At 41.3% G+C, this 17,732-nt stretch overlaps 1 protein-coding gene and 1 long non-coding RNA gene across 2 annotated transcripts in view; one reads left to right on the forward strand and one right to left on the reverse strand.

Moving 5' to 3' along the window:
* The window catches only part of LOC119766796, a 72,207-nt gene that overhangs the window by 39,635 nt on the left and 14,840 nt on the right, over positions 1-17,732 (reverse strand). The window lies entirely within an intron of this gene.
* Positions 1,115-16,911, forward strand: LOC6042621 (ALK tyrosine kinase receptor). The gene is made up of 16 exons (XM_038252595.1): positions 1,115-1,247; positions 6,994-7,605; positions 7,669-7,750; positions 7,810-7,977; positions 8,040-8,197; positions 8,278-8,444; positions 8,509-8,696; positions 8,761-8,926; positions 8,986-9,289; positions 13,341-13,941; positions 14,011-14,109; positions 14,170-14,377; positions 14,436-14,651; positions 14,879-14,948; positions 15,006-15,932; positions 15,988-16,911. The coding sequence occupies exons 2-16, from the start codon at positions 7,030-7,032 to the stop codon at positions 16,558-16,560; spliced, it is 4,503 nt and encodes a 1,500-aa protein (XP_038108523.1). The 5' UTR covers positions 1,115-1,247; positions 6,994-7,029; the 3' UTR covers positions 16,561-16,911.

Raw genomic sequence — 17,732 nt, forward strand, 5'->3', positions numbered from 1 at the left:
CTTACAACATTTTCCGAGTTGAGCAGGATATCACGAAAGTCTGAAGGAACGCAAAAAAATCGTGAAAATTAGTGTGGGGTGGAGCAGAGAGTGGGGGGTGCAAGGATTTTCCAGTTGGCCCCACTGAGATTTTCGAAAAAAAGCTCACAGCATCCCTATCTCAGAAGCTGTGAGAGTGTCCTCTCCGGAAAATCTCTCCTTTTACAAACGCACTAACACACGTAGATGCTATCGTGGAAAAACAGAGTGGAGAGTAGTGAGCAAAAAAGTGAAAAGTGAAGAAAAATTTAACCGAAAAAAAAAACAAATACCTTTTCTTTGAGGAAAAGTAGAACAAAAAAATCGCAAACAACAATGCCGCGATCACTACTCACTCCTCTACTGCTGGCAACACTGCTGCTAATCTTACGATCAGCCTTCGGCCAGCGCCCTCTCGGTAACGCGACCTTTGGTGCGTCCCACAACTCGACGGGCGTTATCAACGTCCTCCAAACCTCTACGACGGGTCATCCCCCGACGACCCCGGAGGAACCGTACTACTCAGAGGAGGAGGACAGCCCCCATGACGAACACCCCTACCAACCACCGCCGGGAATCGATGGCAACCTACCCAGCCATATCAGTATCGCTAGCAACCAGTACGCCATAGCCGGAGGCCGCGTAAGCGATCCCCTCAACAGTCACCTCTCCCCCAGTATCAACGACATCATAGCGTCCGAAAATAACCACCTGCGGCCCGTCAATCTCAACCCCGTGTCGGACCTAGTCGGAAAAAGTCGCAGCATCAACCCGTTCATACCGACTCCGAATCCAGCGCAAACCGGTGACCCCGCCGGAGGTGCCGGACTGCCCGGAAGTTTCGCCGATCTCGGTGGAAACCGAAAGCCGTTCAACCCGCGGCGAAGACCCGCGTCCAGCTCGGCCATCCACAATCTGCGCAAGTTGAACAAGAATGCGGCGGCCAATGCCGCGGCGACGAGTGGGGTGGAAATTGGGGTCAACCGGGCGTACGATGGGAATTCTCCGCGGAGGTTGCTCGGGTACGGGGCGGCGACGAGCGGGGCGGATAGTGGGATCGAGCGGGCGAACGATGGGAATTCTCCGCCGAGGCTGTTTGGCCACGGGAGCGTTGGGATGCCGATGCATACGCCCGGGCATCAGGGAGGGCCGGGAGTAGGCGAAGGCCGTACGATAATGTGCAGGGAGAGGATCCGCTGTGGCAGATTAGGCAGAAGTTTCAGAATGAGGTGAGTTTTTTGGGCTTGCAATTTGATGATATACACAATATTTAGATTTGGAGAAATTGTCAAAGGCATCAGCATCAGTTTATCAGTGAATATTTGTATTTATCGGATTTTACATCGAATTTTAAAGTAGAAAGATTGCTTCTTGCATTTTACCTAATAACCTTAATTTTGACCTTTAAAAAAAGCAATGCATGATTTTTTTTCTATTTCTAGATATTTCATTTTCTGAAAATTAGAGGAACTATACCCTTTCTCAGCCTATTTCTATTATCGGCCTATCATGATCATAAAGTAAGAAATAGCTCAAATAAAAGTGAGCAAGCAACTCTTCATTATTGATACTTCTGAAAATTCGAGCAAAACATTTCATGAGGGCACAAAACCAAAACGTAACCATTCGGGATTGTTCCACTATTCCATTCATTAGAACACTCTCTACATGTCCTCCAAGTTTCAGATTGATAGCAAACAATTTCCTATTGAAAAAATCGCAAACACAAAAGGGCACATAACAGTGTCCACTCCAAACTAGACAAAAAGTTCATTTGTGCCCTTTTCTTTTTCGTTAGTTTTTCGTAGCTGAGGAATTTTCTATCTTATAAAGTAAACTTTTCATACATTCTTAACACTAATTCACATCAAAACAAAGTTTGATTTACGTTTCACCAAGGATTTCTGCAGAAAAAAAACTTCGTCGAACCACAATATTTAACACGGTCCCGCGGATCCTGTTCAGTACACCTTTGAAGAATTTTTATACAGTATGTAAAAAAAGTATTTACACCCCTTGAGCACTATGCACATTTTGTGATGAAACATGTAAAGAATTTAAAGTTTGACAGGAACCTAGTACTACGTTTTGTTCAGAAACTCATGCCAAACATTTTGCTACAAACAGCTCATGAAAAGATGATTTCTATAAAAAGTTATATAACAAATACTATTACGAAAATAAAAAGGTGCAAAAAGTTTGTACACCTTTCGAAAATTAACATAAATAATGTTATTTGTTGACAAATCACCATAAATCCAGTCTCCCAACTCCAAATAGGCATCCTTGACTGATTAAAAATGATTTGGATTGAATATAAAGTTTACTAACTACTTAGTATAAAAGTTTATATAACTCTGGAAATTCTATATAAAACTTATCTAAACTTAATTTTGCAAACTTTTAATTCAACTAAATGTCAATATATTACCATATAATTGCTAAATAAACATTTTGGAGTGGGTATAACACCGTTTTGGGGTATTTGTATCGATAGAATAGATTTTTCGTTGGAATTTCGTACCAACCCGGAATTACGTCGTCGGAAAATCCGCCGGCATTCGAACCGGTCCATAATTCTTAAGTCAACCTATGTGGCATCGAAAGGGCATAAAATTTCCGATCTTTTGATACCCATACATCTAGGTTTTCTATAAAACCCACGTTTTTAAATACCTGGGCAAAAAGTAAGTTTGATCCACGAGAACAAAAATTACGAAATTCCATACATTTTTGGCAGATTGCTCAAATAAAACCATAACAACGTTTTTACCTAGGTATTTAAAATCGTGGGTTTTATAGAAAACCTAGATGTATGGGTATCAAAAGATCGGAAATTTTATGCCCTTTCCGATGCCATAGGTTGACTTAAGAATTGTGGACCGGTTCGATGCCGGCGGATTTTCCGACGGCGTAATTCCGGGTTGGTACGAAATTCCAACGAAAATCTATTCTATCGATACAAATACCCCAAAACGGTGTTATACCCACTCCAAAATGTTTATTTAGCAATTATATGGTAATATATTGACATTTAGTTGAATTAAAAGTTTGCAAAATTAAGTTTAGATAAGTTTTATATAGAATTTCCAGAGTTATATAAACTTTTATACTAAGTTGTTAGTAAACTTTATATTCAATCCAAATTATTTTATAAATCAGTCAAGGATGCCTATTTGAAGTTGGGAGACTGGATTTATGGTGATTTGTCAACAAATAACATTATTTATGTTAATTTTTCGAAAGGTGTACAAACTTTTTTGCACCTTTTTAGTTTCGTAATAGTATTTGTTATATAACTTTTTATAGAAATCATCTTTTCATGAGCTTTTTGTAGCAAAATGTCTGGCATGAGTTTCTGAACAAAATGTAGTACTAGGTTTCTGTCAACATTAAATTGTTTAGATGTTTCATCACAATATGTGCATAGTGCCCAAGGGGTGTAAATACTTTTTTTACATACTGTAATTCACAAGCTCCATTCTCACCATTCGATCACAAAACTTCACCAATTATCAAAATTTCCGCTGGCTTCCTCATTATTTCTAACTAAACAAAAGGGCCCGTAAACATCATTTAAAACAACAATCGGGTGACAGCGCTTTAGTGCCCTTTTAGTTCTTATCGAAATTGCATTCATAAAGGGCCCATTATGAACAACAGTGGGAAAATTGAAAGGGCCCAATAACGAGATTTTTTTAATAAAACTGCGAAAATCAACATAAATTCAACTAGAGTCGAGGATAATTATGTGTTTCATCGTATCATTTGTAAAAATACCATCAGTCAAGCTTCTTTTTTAAATAGGAATTGAAACAAGATGTCCACTTTTTGCAAGCGATTTTCTCGAATCGCGGTTTTTGGTTTTGTGCCCTAATGAAATGTTTGGCTCGAAATGTTGATTTAATAGCGGAAAATGGCAGAAGTGATGAGAATTGGGCAAATGTTTCGTGAAGGAGGGGTGATACGACCCCTTGCATTTTCAAAAAAAAGTCGTGGTTTAAAAAAAGTTGCAGCCTGAATCAAAACGTATTTTTCTTCGTAAAAATACAAAAATAGTTTCCAAAATTCTGTAATTTTTTGTTACTCGACTGTACAAAATTATGGGACATGTAATTTTATGGGAAATTTAATGTACTTTTCAAATTTGCTTTTGGTATTTTTTCATTTAGATCATAATTTTTCTTTTTAAAATTTCGTGTTATTTGTTACTTTGCAGGGTTAATTTTTAGAGTGTTCTACAAAGTTGTAGAGAAGACATACAAAAATTTTGATATGCAAACATAAGGGGTTTACTTGCAACCATCACTTATTTATTTTAAGTACATTAAATTTCTCAGTAATAATTTGAACAACAACTCTCAGTTGATTTTTTGAGATTATAGCTTGCACATTTTTAACGTTTCCTTGATTTTTTGACATATAATGTTTTTTGATTCAATATCAAAATTCTGGATCATAAATACCGTCAGTGGGGTTGACTATGGTAAAAAACGATACACCTTTCGTAATTTCTTAACAACAAAAACAATTTAAATTACATTGAAAAACTTTTAACGTAGAATTGTTCTTAGATAGTGAAAATGTTAGTACACCATTTATGTTAGAATTTGATGGATTCTACCTTAAATGTTAAGAGCGATTTTTTCACCCATGTGAAACAGGTCGTATCGAGGTGCTCCGATTTGGATGAAACTTTCAGCGTTTGTTTGTCTAGACATGAGATGAACTCATGCCAAATATGAGCCCTCTACGACAAAGGGAAGTGGGGTAAAACGGGCATTGAAGTTTGAGGTCCAAAAAACATAAAAAAATAAAAATTCTCGCATTTCCGTGAAACTTCATCAATTTCAACTCCCTTAGATGCATTCGAAAGGTCTTTTGATGTTCTATATACATTCAGGATTGGTTCGACTTTTTCTCATAGCTTTTGCTAATAACTGTTAAAAATAGATTTTTTTAAACCATTGAATGTTTAAAAACTCCCATAGGTCAAAAGTTAGGGAATTTCATGCACTATAAGCCTACAGTTTTAACTTTTTGGCCAATCGCAGTTTTCTCATAGATTTAGGATTTTCAAATAACTCACATTTTTCAATGTTAACTTTTGCCCTGTAGGCCAACAAGACGGCATTTTTTGGTCTCAATTTTGACATATTCGGAATCCTTGGAAAATTTAACGCAAGTTTGAGTTATGAATTTGACTTAGAAAATAATTAAATAAAATATTTCTAAAAAAAAGTTAAATATAATTTACCTTGTGATCAATACGTCAAATGCTGTATCAAGTAGGCGAATACCTGTTATACCTCTAATCCGACAAAATGCTAAAAAATATTTAAATTAATTTTAAATGGCATTTTACAATCAAATTCAAAATTCTAACACCTCAAACTTACGTTAAATTTTCCGAGGATTCCGAATATGTCAAAATTGAGACCAAAAAATGCCGTCTTGTTGGTCTACAGGGCAAAAGTTAACGTTGAAAATGTGTGTTATAGTACAATCGTATCTATGAGTTCATCTCGTGTATAGACAAACACAACAACGCTGAAAGTTTCATCCAAATCGGAGCACCTCGATACAACCTCCAGAACAAACCGAGCAGAATCTACAAATACTGCATTTTAATCGTTTAAAAATTGCCCCAATCTCAGAGGGGGTGAGATTGGGTAAAATGAATTTTTAGTGATGCTTAAATACAAAGTTATGGTAGAAACAAGTCATATAACAGTGTTTCTTGTTCGAGGGAATCGTATTGATATGCTACAATGTTTGAAGTAGAGTTTTCAAACATTTGGGTACTTTTCGAGCAATTCCAACAACAATGTTAAAAAGTTGATTTTGCGAGAGGTTGTTTTTGGCATTTTTGACCAAAATCGTACCTCAACTTTACACAGCTGCCAAAATGACAGGATTTGTTCGAGGAACCAGATTTTTTCAGCTAAGTCATCTTAAAATGTCCCCTCCTCCCCTTGAAAGCCAAAATAACTTTTGAATAACATTTTTTGTTATGGAAGAATACCTCCAACTGTTATTGGGATGATCGAATGAATTGTTATAATAAAAAAAAAATTGTTAGTCTGTTATAACAATAACAATTGAATAACACAAAAATCATAACGACGAATAATAAATCTTGTTATAAATAACATGAAAAAATATTGGCCTAGTATTTTAAAATATCAAAAAATGTTATTCCAAAGTTATTACCCTCTGCTCGGGTAGATTTAGGTAATATTTAGATAATATTAATCCGTCCAAAAAAGTGTGTAAATCGTGAAAGTGAAAATTCAATCGTTTCAGTATTTTTCTGCCAGGTTAAATTTCCTACAAAAATCTCACACTTGGACAATTTTGGGCGAGACCTGCACCACCTGCTGCAAAAATCCTGCGATTTTCTCCATATAAACTTCAACGATAAAAAGCAAGCCCTTAACCTTAACCGATTTGGCTCAAAATTGGCACAGTTACTTATTATTGCCTAAAGAACCGAGCCAGGGGGTATCTCTTAAGATTTCCATAATTTTAATTGTTTCTTGTCACCCTAATGTAGATTCAATTTCAAAAGCGCCTTAGAGTTATGCAATCTTGCAAGTTCTAATAAGCTAGTACCGTAATCTGGGGTGAATCGGGACTACAGTCTGAATAGGGACAGCAGTTTTTAGAGCACTTAAAGCTTTTAACCAATCTAAAAGACGGAGGATTGAACTCAACTCTGAGCTCAATTTTTTATCTTTTTTAAATTATTGAATCCGGAACATTCTCGTTAAAAGGAAATGAGAATTTCGATCAAACCCAGAATCATTTACTTGCAAAATTTTAAACGATTAATCTTATTGGTATACATTAAACTTACGACAAAAAAATTCAAAAATATTAAATTTGAACTTTTCAATAGAAGTCTTCAAGGAATATTTACATAAGACAAATAATAAGCAAAACAAAATTTTCTTTCCTTTTCCCCTTTCACAGAAATATCTCAACCCAATAATCTACGAAAACGACGACATGGACCGGCAGCTGGGCGTGGGATGCAACTTCGAAACGGAGTGCGCCTGGACGTGGAAACACGACGATCCCCAGAGCTTCCAGGTGGTCACCGGGGCAAACCTGACCGAGTCCAACCGAACCGGGATGATGCCGGGTCCGAAGGCCGACGTCCTAGGCGACGCCAATGGTCACTTTTTACACTTGAGGTTGACCACAAATAGTACGGCGCAGATCTTAACTTCACCGATGTTCGGGGCAACGCGGGAGAATTGCTACCTGGAGGTTTACACCCACCAGAGCATGATGGCTTACGGGAGTTTGCGGATCGTGATTGAAACTGTCGGTTCGCACGAGTCTTCTTGGGTGCCGGCCGAGGTCATGGGTAATGATTTGGGCAAGTGGCTGCTGAACAAGTTCCGGATCGACAAGATTACGAAGGACTTTCGTATACTGTTCGAGGTGGTTCCGAATCGGCTGGGGGAACATCCCAGGGGTCATGTCAGCATTGATAACCTGAGGATGGTGAACTGCTTCCCGGATGCTATTAGTACGAACAACTGTAGCTTCTCGCAGGTTCGGTGTACGGCTAGTAAGGTGAGTTGAACGAGTGAGTTGTTGGTGTTCTGGTGATCTAATGAACTTTATTGTTACGAATAGGTTCCGGTTTGCATTAAGACTCCGAAGATCTGCGATATTGAAAAGGACTGCGATGATGAAGAGGATGAAACGCTCAATTGTGGTATGTTTAACTTCAGTTTTCTTTCTTCAATGTACTAAGCATTCAATGCACATTTTCAGATAAAATTCCATTTGGAGGTCGCTGTGACTTCGAGACCGGTTGGTGCGGTTGGCAAAACTATGGCAATGCAATCCTATCTTGGGCACGTCATTCTGGACCAACTCCTACGGAGAAGACCGGTCCGGATATGGACCACACTCACGAGGCAACGATGGAGAATGTTACGGGTAAGTTTACAAGAATCATCGGGTATATTTAACATGAGTGTTAATTTCAATATCATTTTCAGGTTATTATATGTTCGTCAACATGAATCAGCATGCCAACGATAGCGAGAAGAAAACATTGGTTGGATTAGCCAGCAATGCAATTATGAACAGTGTCATCTTCAACCCACCTCCGTTGGTACATACGAACGCGTCTTCACCGTATCGTAATTCTTGCGTGGTAAGATATTGATATTATTGTTAATATCAACTTTCTGATTCTGGATGTCAATTTATGTAAAAAAAACACTTTCTCTGCAGGTTCGCTTTTACGTACACCAGTTCGGCATGAACCCCGGCAGCATCAATCTTTCGAGTGTCGAAATCAAGGAAAAAGAGAACGTAACCACTACTCTGTGGTGGAGCTCGAAGAATCTTGGCGAATACTGGGTCCGGGTGGACATCATCCTGCCAAATATCACTACAAAGTAAGTACCTCGCGATCTCTGATGTAATTTCAAGCTACTAATGAAACTCATTCCTTCAATCTAGATACTACCTTCAGTTCGAGGCCCGCATGGGAATGCGTATATTCTCGGACGTGGCCATCGACGACTTCTCGCTGAGTCCGGAGTGCTTCGGGCTGAACATTCCGGCCGATGACCTGCAGGGGTACAACTACTGGGATCCACGGATCGGCGGTGTCAAGCAGCCCCACAAGGACTTTACCGGAAAGTCATGTAAGACTGAATCACTGAATTAAGAAGACCAAACGTTGTACTAATGCTAAATTCATCCGTTCAGATCTCGAACTCAACACGTGCGGTGCCAAGGGTCAGCATGGTCCTACCCCAGCGGATTGCCTGACTTCGTACAACGGAACGGAAGCTTTGAATGCGGTTCAGGTCATCGACCGTCAACCCTTTAAGGGCATTCAATCGTGGAAGGTTCCGAACGAGGGTTATTACACGTAAGTTCGAGTTGACCTCTCAAGTTACAAAACAATATTCATGACTTGTTCCATTGTAGAATCATTGCCAAGGGTGCTGGTGGAGGACTTGGTTCCGGAGGAGTTGGATCTTCCCGTGGGGCGATGGTGTTGAGTGTGTTGGAGTTGCACAAAGATGAGGAAATCTTCATCCTGGTTGGGCAGAGTGGCGAGCATGCCTGCATCAAGTCTATGGGATATAGGGATGAGACGTGTGAGCCGAAGAATAAGCCACCTTTCGCGAAGGATACCCTACCGATGTACACCTCCAAGACGCAGCAGGTGAAGAATACCGTGATTGAGGACGGTGCCGGTGGAGGTGGCGGAGGAACGTATGTGTTTTTGGTAAGTTTTAAAATATTTGGATTTTTTGTGAAATTTAGATCTGATTTCATTTGGTGGTTTTGGTATTACCCTTCTGTTTTTTTTTCGATATGTTTTGCTCCTCGATTTATCTAATAAAGTTTTAAAACTAATTGCAACGGTCTTATTAACAACATCAATTGAAATAATTGACATTTACATAATTTAGATAAAAATACCAGCATAAAGTACCTATTAGATAAAAGCTCCAGTAAATCATTGGCAAAAGTTTGATGGGGTTTGTGTGATTTGAAAAAAGGAATCGTTGAATTAAAAATATCATTTCGACATCATTCACAATGAATGAAATTTTATGATTTTTCTGTATCAGTCGACCTCTTGCTTGTTGCGGCGGTAGACCCACACACCTTAACACCAGAGAGTCCTTGGATGACCCAAAACATTCCAACACATCAGCAAAGTGCCATATAAATTTGAAAAAAATATAATTTAACAATTAATAGTTTGATAAATTCAAATTTCGGAAAATTCTGATTATTTTAATTTTAAATATTATTTTTGGCAAAGCTTTTTAGCAGGTTTTAATTTCATAAAGAGCCAATCAAAGTTAATATTCCTACACTGTAAACAAGGTGTAATTCTAAAATTTGTTATATTTGGTGGTGTTATTTTACCTATTTCATGTATAATGTTGCCTAAATGTTGCAATAGTTTATTTCTCATAGAACTTCGAGCACTTCCATACGAGCAGTTTTTGCTCTTTTCTACAATGTATTTCTTATGGAGCGAACTGTCAAAAACTGCTCGACTGCGGGTGCTCCATTTACAACTAGAGCGTCCAATTTCCCGTCCCGGGAAAAAATTTCCCGGGAATTCCCGGGATTTCCCGTAAAAAAATATTTCCCGTTTCCCGGGAAATTTAGAAATTTCCCGGGAATTCCCGGAATATAACCGGAAGTATACATTTTCTTATTTTTTTGGATCCAATTTTTAAAAAATGCTCTAGAAAAAATGAAGAAACTCAATTACTATCAAGATTAATTTCTGATAATATTAGTTTCTGAAGCACATGGAAATGGACCTTGCTTAATGAAAATTAACTTTTACAATCCAGGTAAACTTTGTAAAGAATAATTGGATATAGTATAAATAATATATAAACCCTTTCCCGCCAAAGCAAAATTGAGATTGTTTATGTTTTTGTTTACCATGAATTGAATTGCTATCATTAAATATTTCAAACAGGTTTTTGCAAGAAGAATTACTTCAATTCGTTCAAAAAATTTCAATTTAAGGTAAAAGTATTACGGAGCACTGTTGCAACAATGGGTGTCAGAAAGTTTAACATGAAAAAAATCTAAGAGTGGGATGATGACAGTTTATCGTATAATTTGAATCATGTTTCCGTTCTATGAAAAACCGTTCGACAAAAGTCAATTATAAACCTGAAAACCATGTTTTAAAAACCATTAAAAAATTATTGAAAAACTACTTTGTATTGCCCGAAAAATGCAAAAATTGTTTAAAATCTTGCTCCAAATATTTGAAAAAAATTAGTTGTTTAAAAAAAACAAAAACGAGAAGTTAGATTTTTAAGGGAAAACTAAGAAGCTTAACCATTTTGTTCAAGAGCTGAAACCAGTATTACTTGGTTTAGAAAAGTTATTTGTTATGAAAAAATAATTTTTGAATGATTTTATTCGTGTGCCAAACCATACTCTCACAAACTGGTCACAAAGGCAAGTATTAAAGAAATTTAAATATTGTGGAGTATGGATTCAATTTACTTACTGTCAAAACACTTTGATGAAAAAAAAACTTCTGATTTATTTTACGATTTAAGCTTATCAAATTAGAAACATACACATTTTCTTTCAATTGTATTAATTGTTATATGCAGTCAAACAATTAGTTGATCTTTACACTTATTTTAAACATTAAAGTCCTTGTCCTATTCAATTTATATGCAAAATACGATTCAGCACCAAAAATAGAACAATTTTCAATAAATTTAAAATTTCCCGGGAATTCCCGGGATTTCCCGAGAAATTGGTTGAAAATTTCCCGTTTCCCGGGAAATTTGTAACCCCGGGAAATTGGACGCTCTATTTACAACACTTGTACTCGCTTAGGATTTTTTTTTAATTTACAAAAATGGCATTTTGGCGCCCTGGAGCTTCCTGAAGGGGCGCTTTATCTTTTTCAAGAAGGCGCAGCACAAATCGGCAACTTGGCAAATTTGCAAAATGCAAAGTTTCTCTTGGGCCCTGCTGAGGGCGACATTTTTTGTAAAGAACTTGTTAGTCGACGACTAACCTCGACTAACTTACAGCTCAGCCCTGCAAGTATGTAACATTCCACACTTGTTGTGACATTGATCTAGTTCATATTTTTGAGATGATGGATTTCCATGATATTTTCAAACATTAATTTAAATAAGTTTTTTTTTTTGAAATTAAATATGTCTTTATTGAACTTTCTTATAATAATTACATTTCATTTACATTCTAAGTGGTATGGCTACATGCTCTTCATCTTTGTTATATTTTTCGTTTTCTTATTAACTGTTCACATTCATTTATTTACTTCAAATTGTTTTACATTTTTGCATTGAATCGAATACATTTGGGTAAAAAGAAAAAAATCACTTTAACAACTAATCCTAACTTAAAACTAAAAAGTAAATTCATTGAAATATTCAAAATCACTAGAACGAGTAAACTACGAACTGTATTTTAAGATGAATGCTCCAAGAGTTCTTACTTGTTCTTGGCGAGTTTTGCAACCACGCAGTGTTGTTGTCATCTCGATGAAAATGTTTAGAAGTTCTTGTGGTGAAAACAGGTCACTACTGCCTTCATCCGTTGATGCTGGTTGGTTTTCCTCGGTTGCTGACTGAAGCCAGGAGGTGTTGTATTCTCTGCAACTTTTGCCGCTGATTCAACGGCAATGGCTGCAGATTTGGAACCACTCGAACAGATCCCGCTCCAGGTGACGCCAAAGCAGGGAAATCCACGTCCGTGTAAGTTGGTGGTGTTTTGCGACGATTTGGTTGGTGCCTCGTCGTCGCTTGCTGCCGAATTTTCACAAACTCAGCTCGTTTTGGGCAGCTTCGATTCTTGGTCGAATGGTCGCCGCCGCAATTGAAGCATTTCGCTTCGATGTTCTCGTTGATTGTTTCGCAAGCTTGAGTTTTGTGCTCACCTCCGCAGGTTGCACAACGACTCTTGATGAAACAGTTCCTTCCACCATGTCCAAACTGCAAACAGTTCGAACACTGTGTCACGTCACGGTGCACTGGACGATAACGTTCCCAAGTCACGATGATGTTGAAAATTGCCCGAACTGCTTTCAGCTCAGACGGCGTTGTCGATCCTCTCTCGAGATGAACCAGGTACAGTTGATCACGATACTTGATGTCCTTGTTGTGTCTTGTCATCTTGAAGACTTCGATCACGTTCAACTTCAGAGTTTTGAGCTCTTCTTTCAACACATTCACATCCATGTCGTACAGGCCTCGGAGGACCTGTTTCATGGGGCGTTTACCTGGATCGTCATGGCTGTAGTATTCAATCTTTGTGTTGTTCAGGAAATCCCGAACGTAGTTGTAATCCTTTCTGGTAGGTAGCAGAATTTTGAGTCCATCAGCACACAAACGAATGGAAGCTCGTAAAGCACCAGATTTGATAAACCCGGTCAGCCACTTTCGCACCGAGTCCGATGACGATGTTTTCACAAAAATGGGTGGCAACTTTTCCCGTCGTTCAAATTCTTCCTTCTCGCTCACGTCCACAGGGAGGGTAGCGAACTGGTTTCAGACAATTTTGAGCGTCCTTGCTCAAACTGCCTGGCTTTGCAGGTAGCGCTTCGGCATTCTTTAGCTTCTTCAAATCTGCCGATCCTGCTGGTGAGGACCGCCTCTTTTTCTTGCCCTGAGGCATTTTTGCACTTTTTAAGCACTTTTCAGGAGCTAAAATCCAGGAGTACCTCACTGAATGATGGTCCACAAAGGAATGAATTTAAATAAGTGAAGTGTATGATATTAATATAATCTTCTCTCCTTAACAACCAGCTCAACTCAGCCAACACGGCCGTCCCGCTGCTGGTAGCCGGTGGCGGCGGAGGACTCGGCGTGGGTCGCTACGTGGACGAGGATGTGCAGCACGGGAAGAAGTTTATCGCAGGGAGTAAGGACGTCTCGGGGACGGCCCACTCGGATCACGCCCGCCATGCGGGGCCCGGAGGCGGTTGGCGAGCTCAAGCGGACATGGGGCTGGACCCGAAGTACGGCGCATCGCTGCTGGAGGGTGGCCGGGGAGGGTTACCGTGCTATCCACCGAGGGGCGCCCATGGACAGGGTGGGTTCGGTGGGGGTGGAGGTGGTTGTGACACTGGAGGAGGTGGAGGAGGGTTTTCCGGTGGGGATACGATGATAAACTCGACGAATGGACAGGGCGGAGGATCGTTTTTGGCTTCGAAGCGGAACGTGCCGGAACTGTCGATGGAGCAATCCGGGGCCAACAGTGGGCACGGAGCGGTGTTGATCATTCCGGCTATCCAGGGGTGCGGATGTGACTATCGTTGTGTGGCGCTGGATGAATACCGGTCCATGGTGGGATGTATCTGCCCGGACGGCTGGACGCTCAAACCTGACAACTTTACTGCTTGTGAATGTAAGTTTGGAGAGTTAGAGTTGGGTTCGAGATACTTGAAGTTAATGATATTCATCTGTTTATTTACAGTACAAAGTGAAACTCCTGAAATGCAGTACCTAATCGTATTCTTCGTAGTCGTTGTAGTAATTTTAGTAGCTGCCCTGGCTAGTCTAATTCTCATACTATGTACGTATCAAGATTACCGTTTCAACCAGCATAAGCTAACCAAAATCATCTTCCACCTAGATAATCGTTTCCAGCGCAAACGCCAAGCGGCACTGCGCCACAAGATGCTCCTGGAGCAGGACCTGCAGCTAAGCCGGTTGCGCAGCACCGCGGACGATACCGGACTAACCAACTTCAATCCTAACTACGGTTGTGATGGCATCCTGAACGGGAACGTGGACGTCAAAAGCCTACCGCAGGTGGCCCGCGAAAGTTTGCGGCTTGTCAAGTGAGTTGCATCCTGCTCAGTGTGATGACCTAATCTCAAACTGAGTTCTGTATTGCAGAGCCCTCGGTCAGGGTGCGTTCGGAGAGGTGTACCAGGGACTGTACCGACATCGGGACGGGGATGCCGTTGAGATGCCGGTAGCGGTGAAGACGCTGCCGGAGATGTCGACCGGGCAGGCCGAGTCGGACTTCCTGATGGAGGCCGCTATCATGGCCAAGTTTAACCATCCGAACATTGTGCACCTGATAGGGGTGTGCTTCGACAGGCATCCGAGGTTTGTGAAGAGATCAGGAAACAAATAGAAAAATGCGTTCCGGAAATCGTGAACAAGCGATCATGAAAATGTGAACGTGTCATAACATTTGAACACTTTGTTCGTGGTTTCTAATTTCATGAACGCTTATTCTCGTTTTTTTTGAACTTCTTTTCTCCGTGAACTTCAATTTAAATTCTTATTTAAATAAGGATGTATTGTGAACTTTGATTTTTTTTTATCTTCAGATTTATTGTACTGGAATTGCTGGCCGGTGGAGATCTAAAGAACTTTCTTCGTGAAGGTCGCAACAAACCGGTGAGTTTTCAATGTTCGTCATTCAGGTTTATGGTATCTAACCGTACAATTTCACAGGAACGTCCATCTCCGCTTACAATGAAGGACCTGATCTTCTGCGCTCTGGACGTGGCCAAGGGCTGTCGATACATGGAGAGCAAACGGTTCATCCACCGAGACATTGCCGCCCGGAACTGTCTGCTGAGTAGTAAGGGCCCGGGCCGGGTCGTCAAGATCGCCGACTTTGGCATGGCTCGCGACATCTATCGGTCCGATTATTACCGGAAGGGTGGCAAAGCGATGCTGCCCATCAAATGGATGCCTCCAGAGGCCTTCCTGGACGGCATTTTTACCTCAAAGACTGATGTGTGGTCGTTCGGTGTGCTGCTGTGGGAGGTGTTTAGCCTGGGGCTGATGCCGTACACCGGACTGCCGAACCGTGATGTGATGCAACTTGTGACCGGCGGAGGTCGTCTGGACGCACCGCCGGGCTGCCCGAACGCCATCTACCGCATTATGGCTGACTGCTGGAACCCAACGCCCGAGGATCGACCCACGTTCTCGAACCTGCTGGAACGGCTGACGACCTGCACGCAAGATCCGGAGGTGATGAACGCTCCGCTGCCAAGCTTTTTCCGGCCACCGTCAAACGAACGGGACACCACGATAATGCGCCCACCGGGCAACGACGACTTCTGCCTGCAGGTGCCCAACTCTTCGGACTATCTCATCCCACTGCCCGGACCACGAACCGTTGCCGAACGACTGCTGAGCGAAGCGACCGGCGTGACCATTCCGGACACGATGGTCACCTGCACGCCACCCAAGACGGCCTCACCACGCATCATCAACGGACAGCCCCAGCAGGACGGCAAGTGCTGGGAGACTTCGTTCATCCGGGAACAACCCACGGTGGTCACTTCGATGGCCAGCATGCCCGCCGTTCAGGATCCCACGATGCTCGTGGACGAAAATGGTCCCATTGAGGTGCCCGGATGTCCGGTGGTAAGTTTAATCAAGTTAGCGTTTGAGAATAACTTCTCACATCCCTCCAATCCAGGTCGACAAGCTGATCTCGCTGGACACGCCCCAGCAGACGCCAACCAGCATACAGCCGCCCATCTCGTTCAGCACCCCCATGACGAACGGTCCGGTCACGGGCCACGGCCACAACGGCGTCGTCGTAATGGCCCACTGCAACGGTGGCATCAACGGGTCGCCCCAGCTGCTGGCGAACGGGACCGGTCCGAACGGGTCCGGAATCATACCGCCGCCACCGCTCGTGGACCAGATCGACACGGCCAAGATACTGAACAGCATACCGCCGCCGCCCATCACGCTGGATCCGTCCACGCTGAACAAGCAGCAGGCCGGCGTCGGTGGGACGTCGTACGCCAACATCCGGATGATCAACGCGAGCAGCTTGAACGGTGGGGATCACGGCGAGAAGATGGCCGGGGGAAGGGGAAATGGAGGCGGTGGTGGGGGAGGTAACGGCGGGGGAAGTAACCACCATCACAGTAACAGCAGTGGAAGTGACAAGAGTGGGGAGAATAGACCGACGGCGTTTACGATTCAGACGTTCAGCGATCGGTACATAAACAATGAGAACCATTCGGAGATCAGCTGTTAAATTGAGGGTGGAGTTTGAAGGATGGGGTGGAAGTTTTTAAGCTTTTCGCCTTCCTCACTAAGGAAAGGCTCTGAAATCACATGAAAAATTTCTTTTTAAATATTCGTTTTAGACCTATCTTCACGTGTACATATCGACTCAGAATCAAATTCTGAGCAAATGTCTGTGCGTGGGGATGAAGGTTTTGTTCCGTTCGATTCAGCTTCGGGTCCCATAACTTGGTTCACTCAACCCCCGGTGGTTGGGCACTTTTTCGTTTGACACTTTTTGAGTTTGTACCCCGTTGGTTGGTCAAAGTCAAACTAAAAAGTGACGAACTGTCACTTTTTACACGGCGCTCACGCACACTAACAAAACAAACGTTTGGTAGTGTGTGTGAACTCCGTGTAAAAGGGGTGTCAAACTAAAACGTGACCCCGTTCGTTTGACAACAGTTGGTGTCAAACCATCGGGGTTTAAGTGTATGGAGAAATTAAAAGTGAAAGTGTGTGCGTGCAACATGGAGTTAAACTTTCTGAAAAGCCTTGGTAAGCTTCACAGCAACTTCACAGAAAGTTTAACTCCATGTTGCACACACTCTCACTTTTAATTTCTCGATTGAAAATTGTTAAGTTTAATAAATTCAATTGTTTAATAGTTATCCAAACAACAAATTTTAGTTGACGTCAATAAATTCACTTTGACTTTCGAAATCTTGCGGATATGTTTTAAAACTACGTTTTCAAAACTTTTGTTAAAAGAATTTTTTAGTTTATTTTGTGAGGAAGATATCAACCACTGAGTTGATTTAAAGAAGGTTTTTATTGTGCTTTAGTGCGTTCTGTGGGGCTCGCAAAATAAAAAGGACGATTTGGTTGAGATTGTTTAAAGTTGACTAAATTAAAAACACTATTTTTTTGTTATTTGATCAGATTTTTTTTAATATTTGCATTTATTTTCTGCAAAAACATTCTAACAAATTTTCCTTTCATTGACCAAACCACGAGATCTATCCAACCCTTACAGCCATGGTTATTTCACTGTCTCGTTGTGGGTGCTCATGGCAGGAACAATGAGACAGGTGTAGAATTAGTGAACGGCAAGACACCTGTGTGAAACTTCACTAAGCTTATGGTACGTTCGTTTGAACAGCCGGTGCGGCACTGAGTGCCGCTCTCGTCGGTGCCAGTTTT

This window comes from Culex quinquefasciatus, chromosome 2 (assembly GCF_015732765.1).
Source record: "Culex quinquefasciatus strain JHB chromosome 2, VPISU_Cqui_1.0_pri_paternal, whole genome shotgun sequence".
Lineage (NCBI taxonomy): Eukaryota > Metazoa > Arthropoda > Insecta > Diptera > Culicidae > Culex > Culex quinquefasciatus.

Excerpts from the sequence above, each read along its gene's own strand:
- LOC6042621 (XM_038252595.1), top strand. The coding sequence starts at position 7,030 with ATGGACCGGCAGCTGGGCGTGGGATGCAACTTCGAAACGGAGTGCGCC. Across the intron at positions 8,697-8,760 it reads GGACTTTACCGGAAAGTCAT|ATCTCGAACTCAACACGTGC; the intron begins GTAAGACTGAAT and ends TCATCCGTTCAG. Across the intron at positions 13,942-14,010 it reads CAACTTTACTGCTTGTGAAT|TACAAAGTGAAACTCCTGAA; the intron begins GTAAGTTTGGAG and ends GTTTATTTACAG.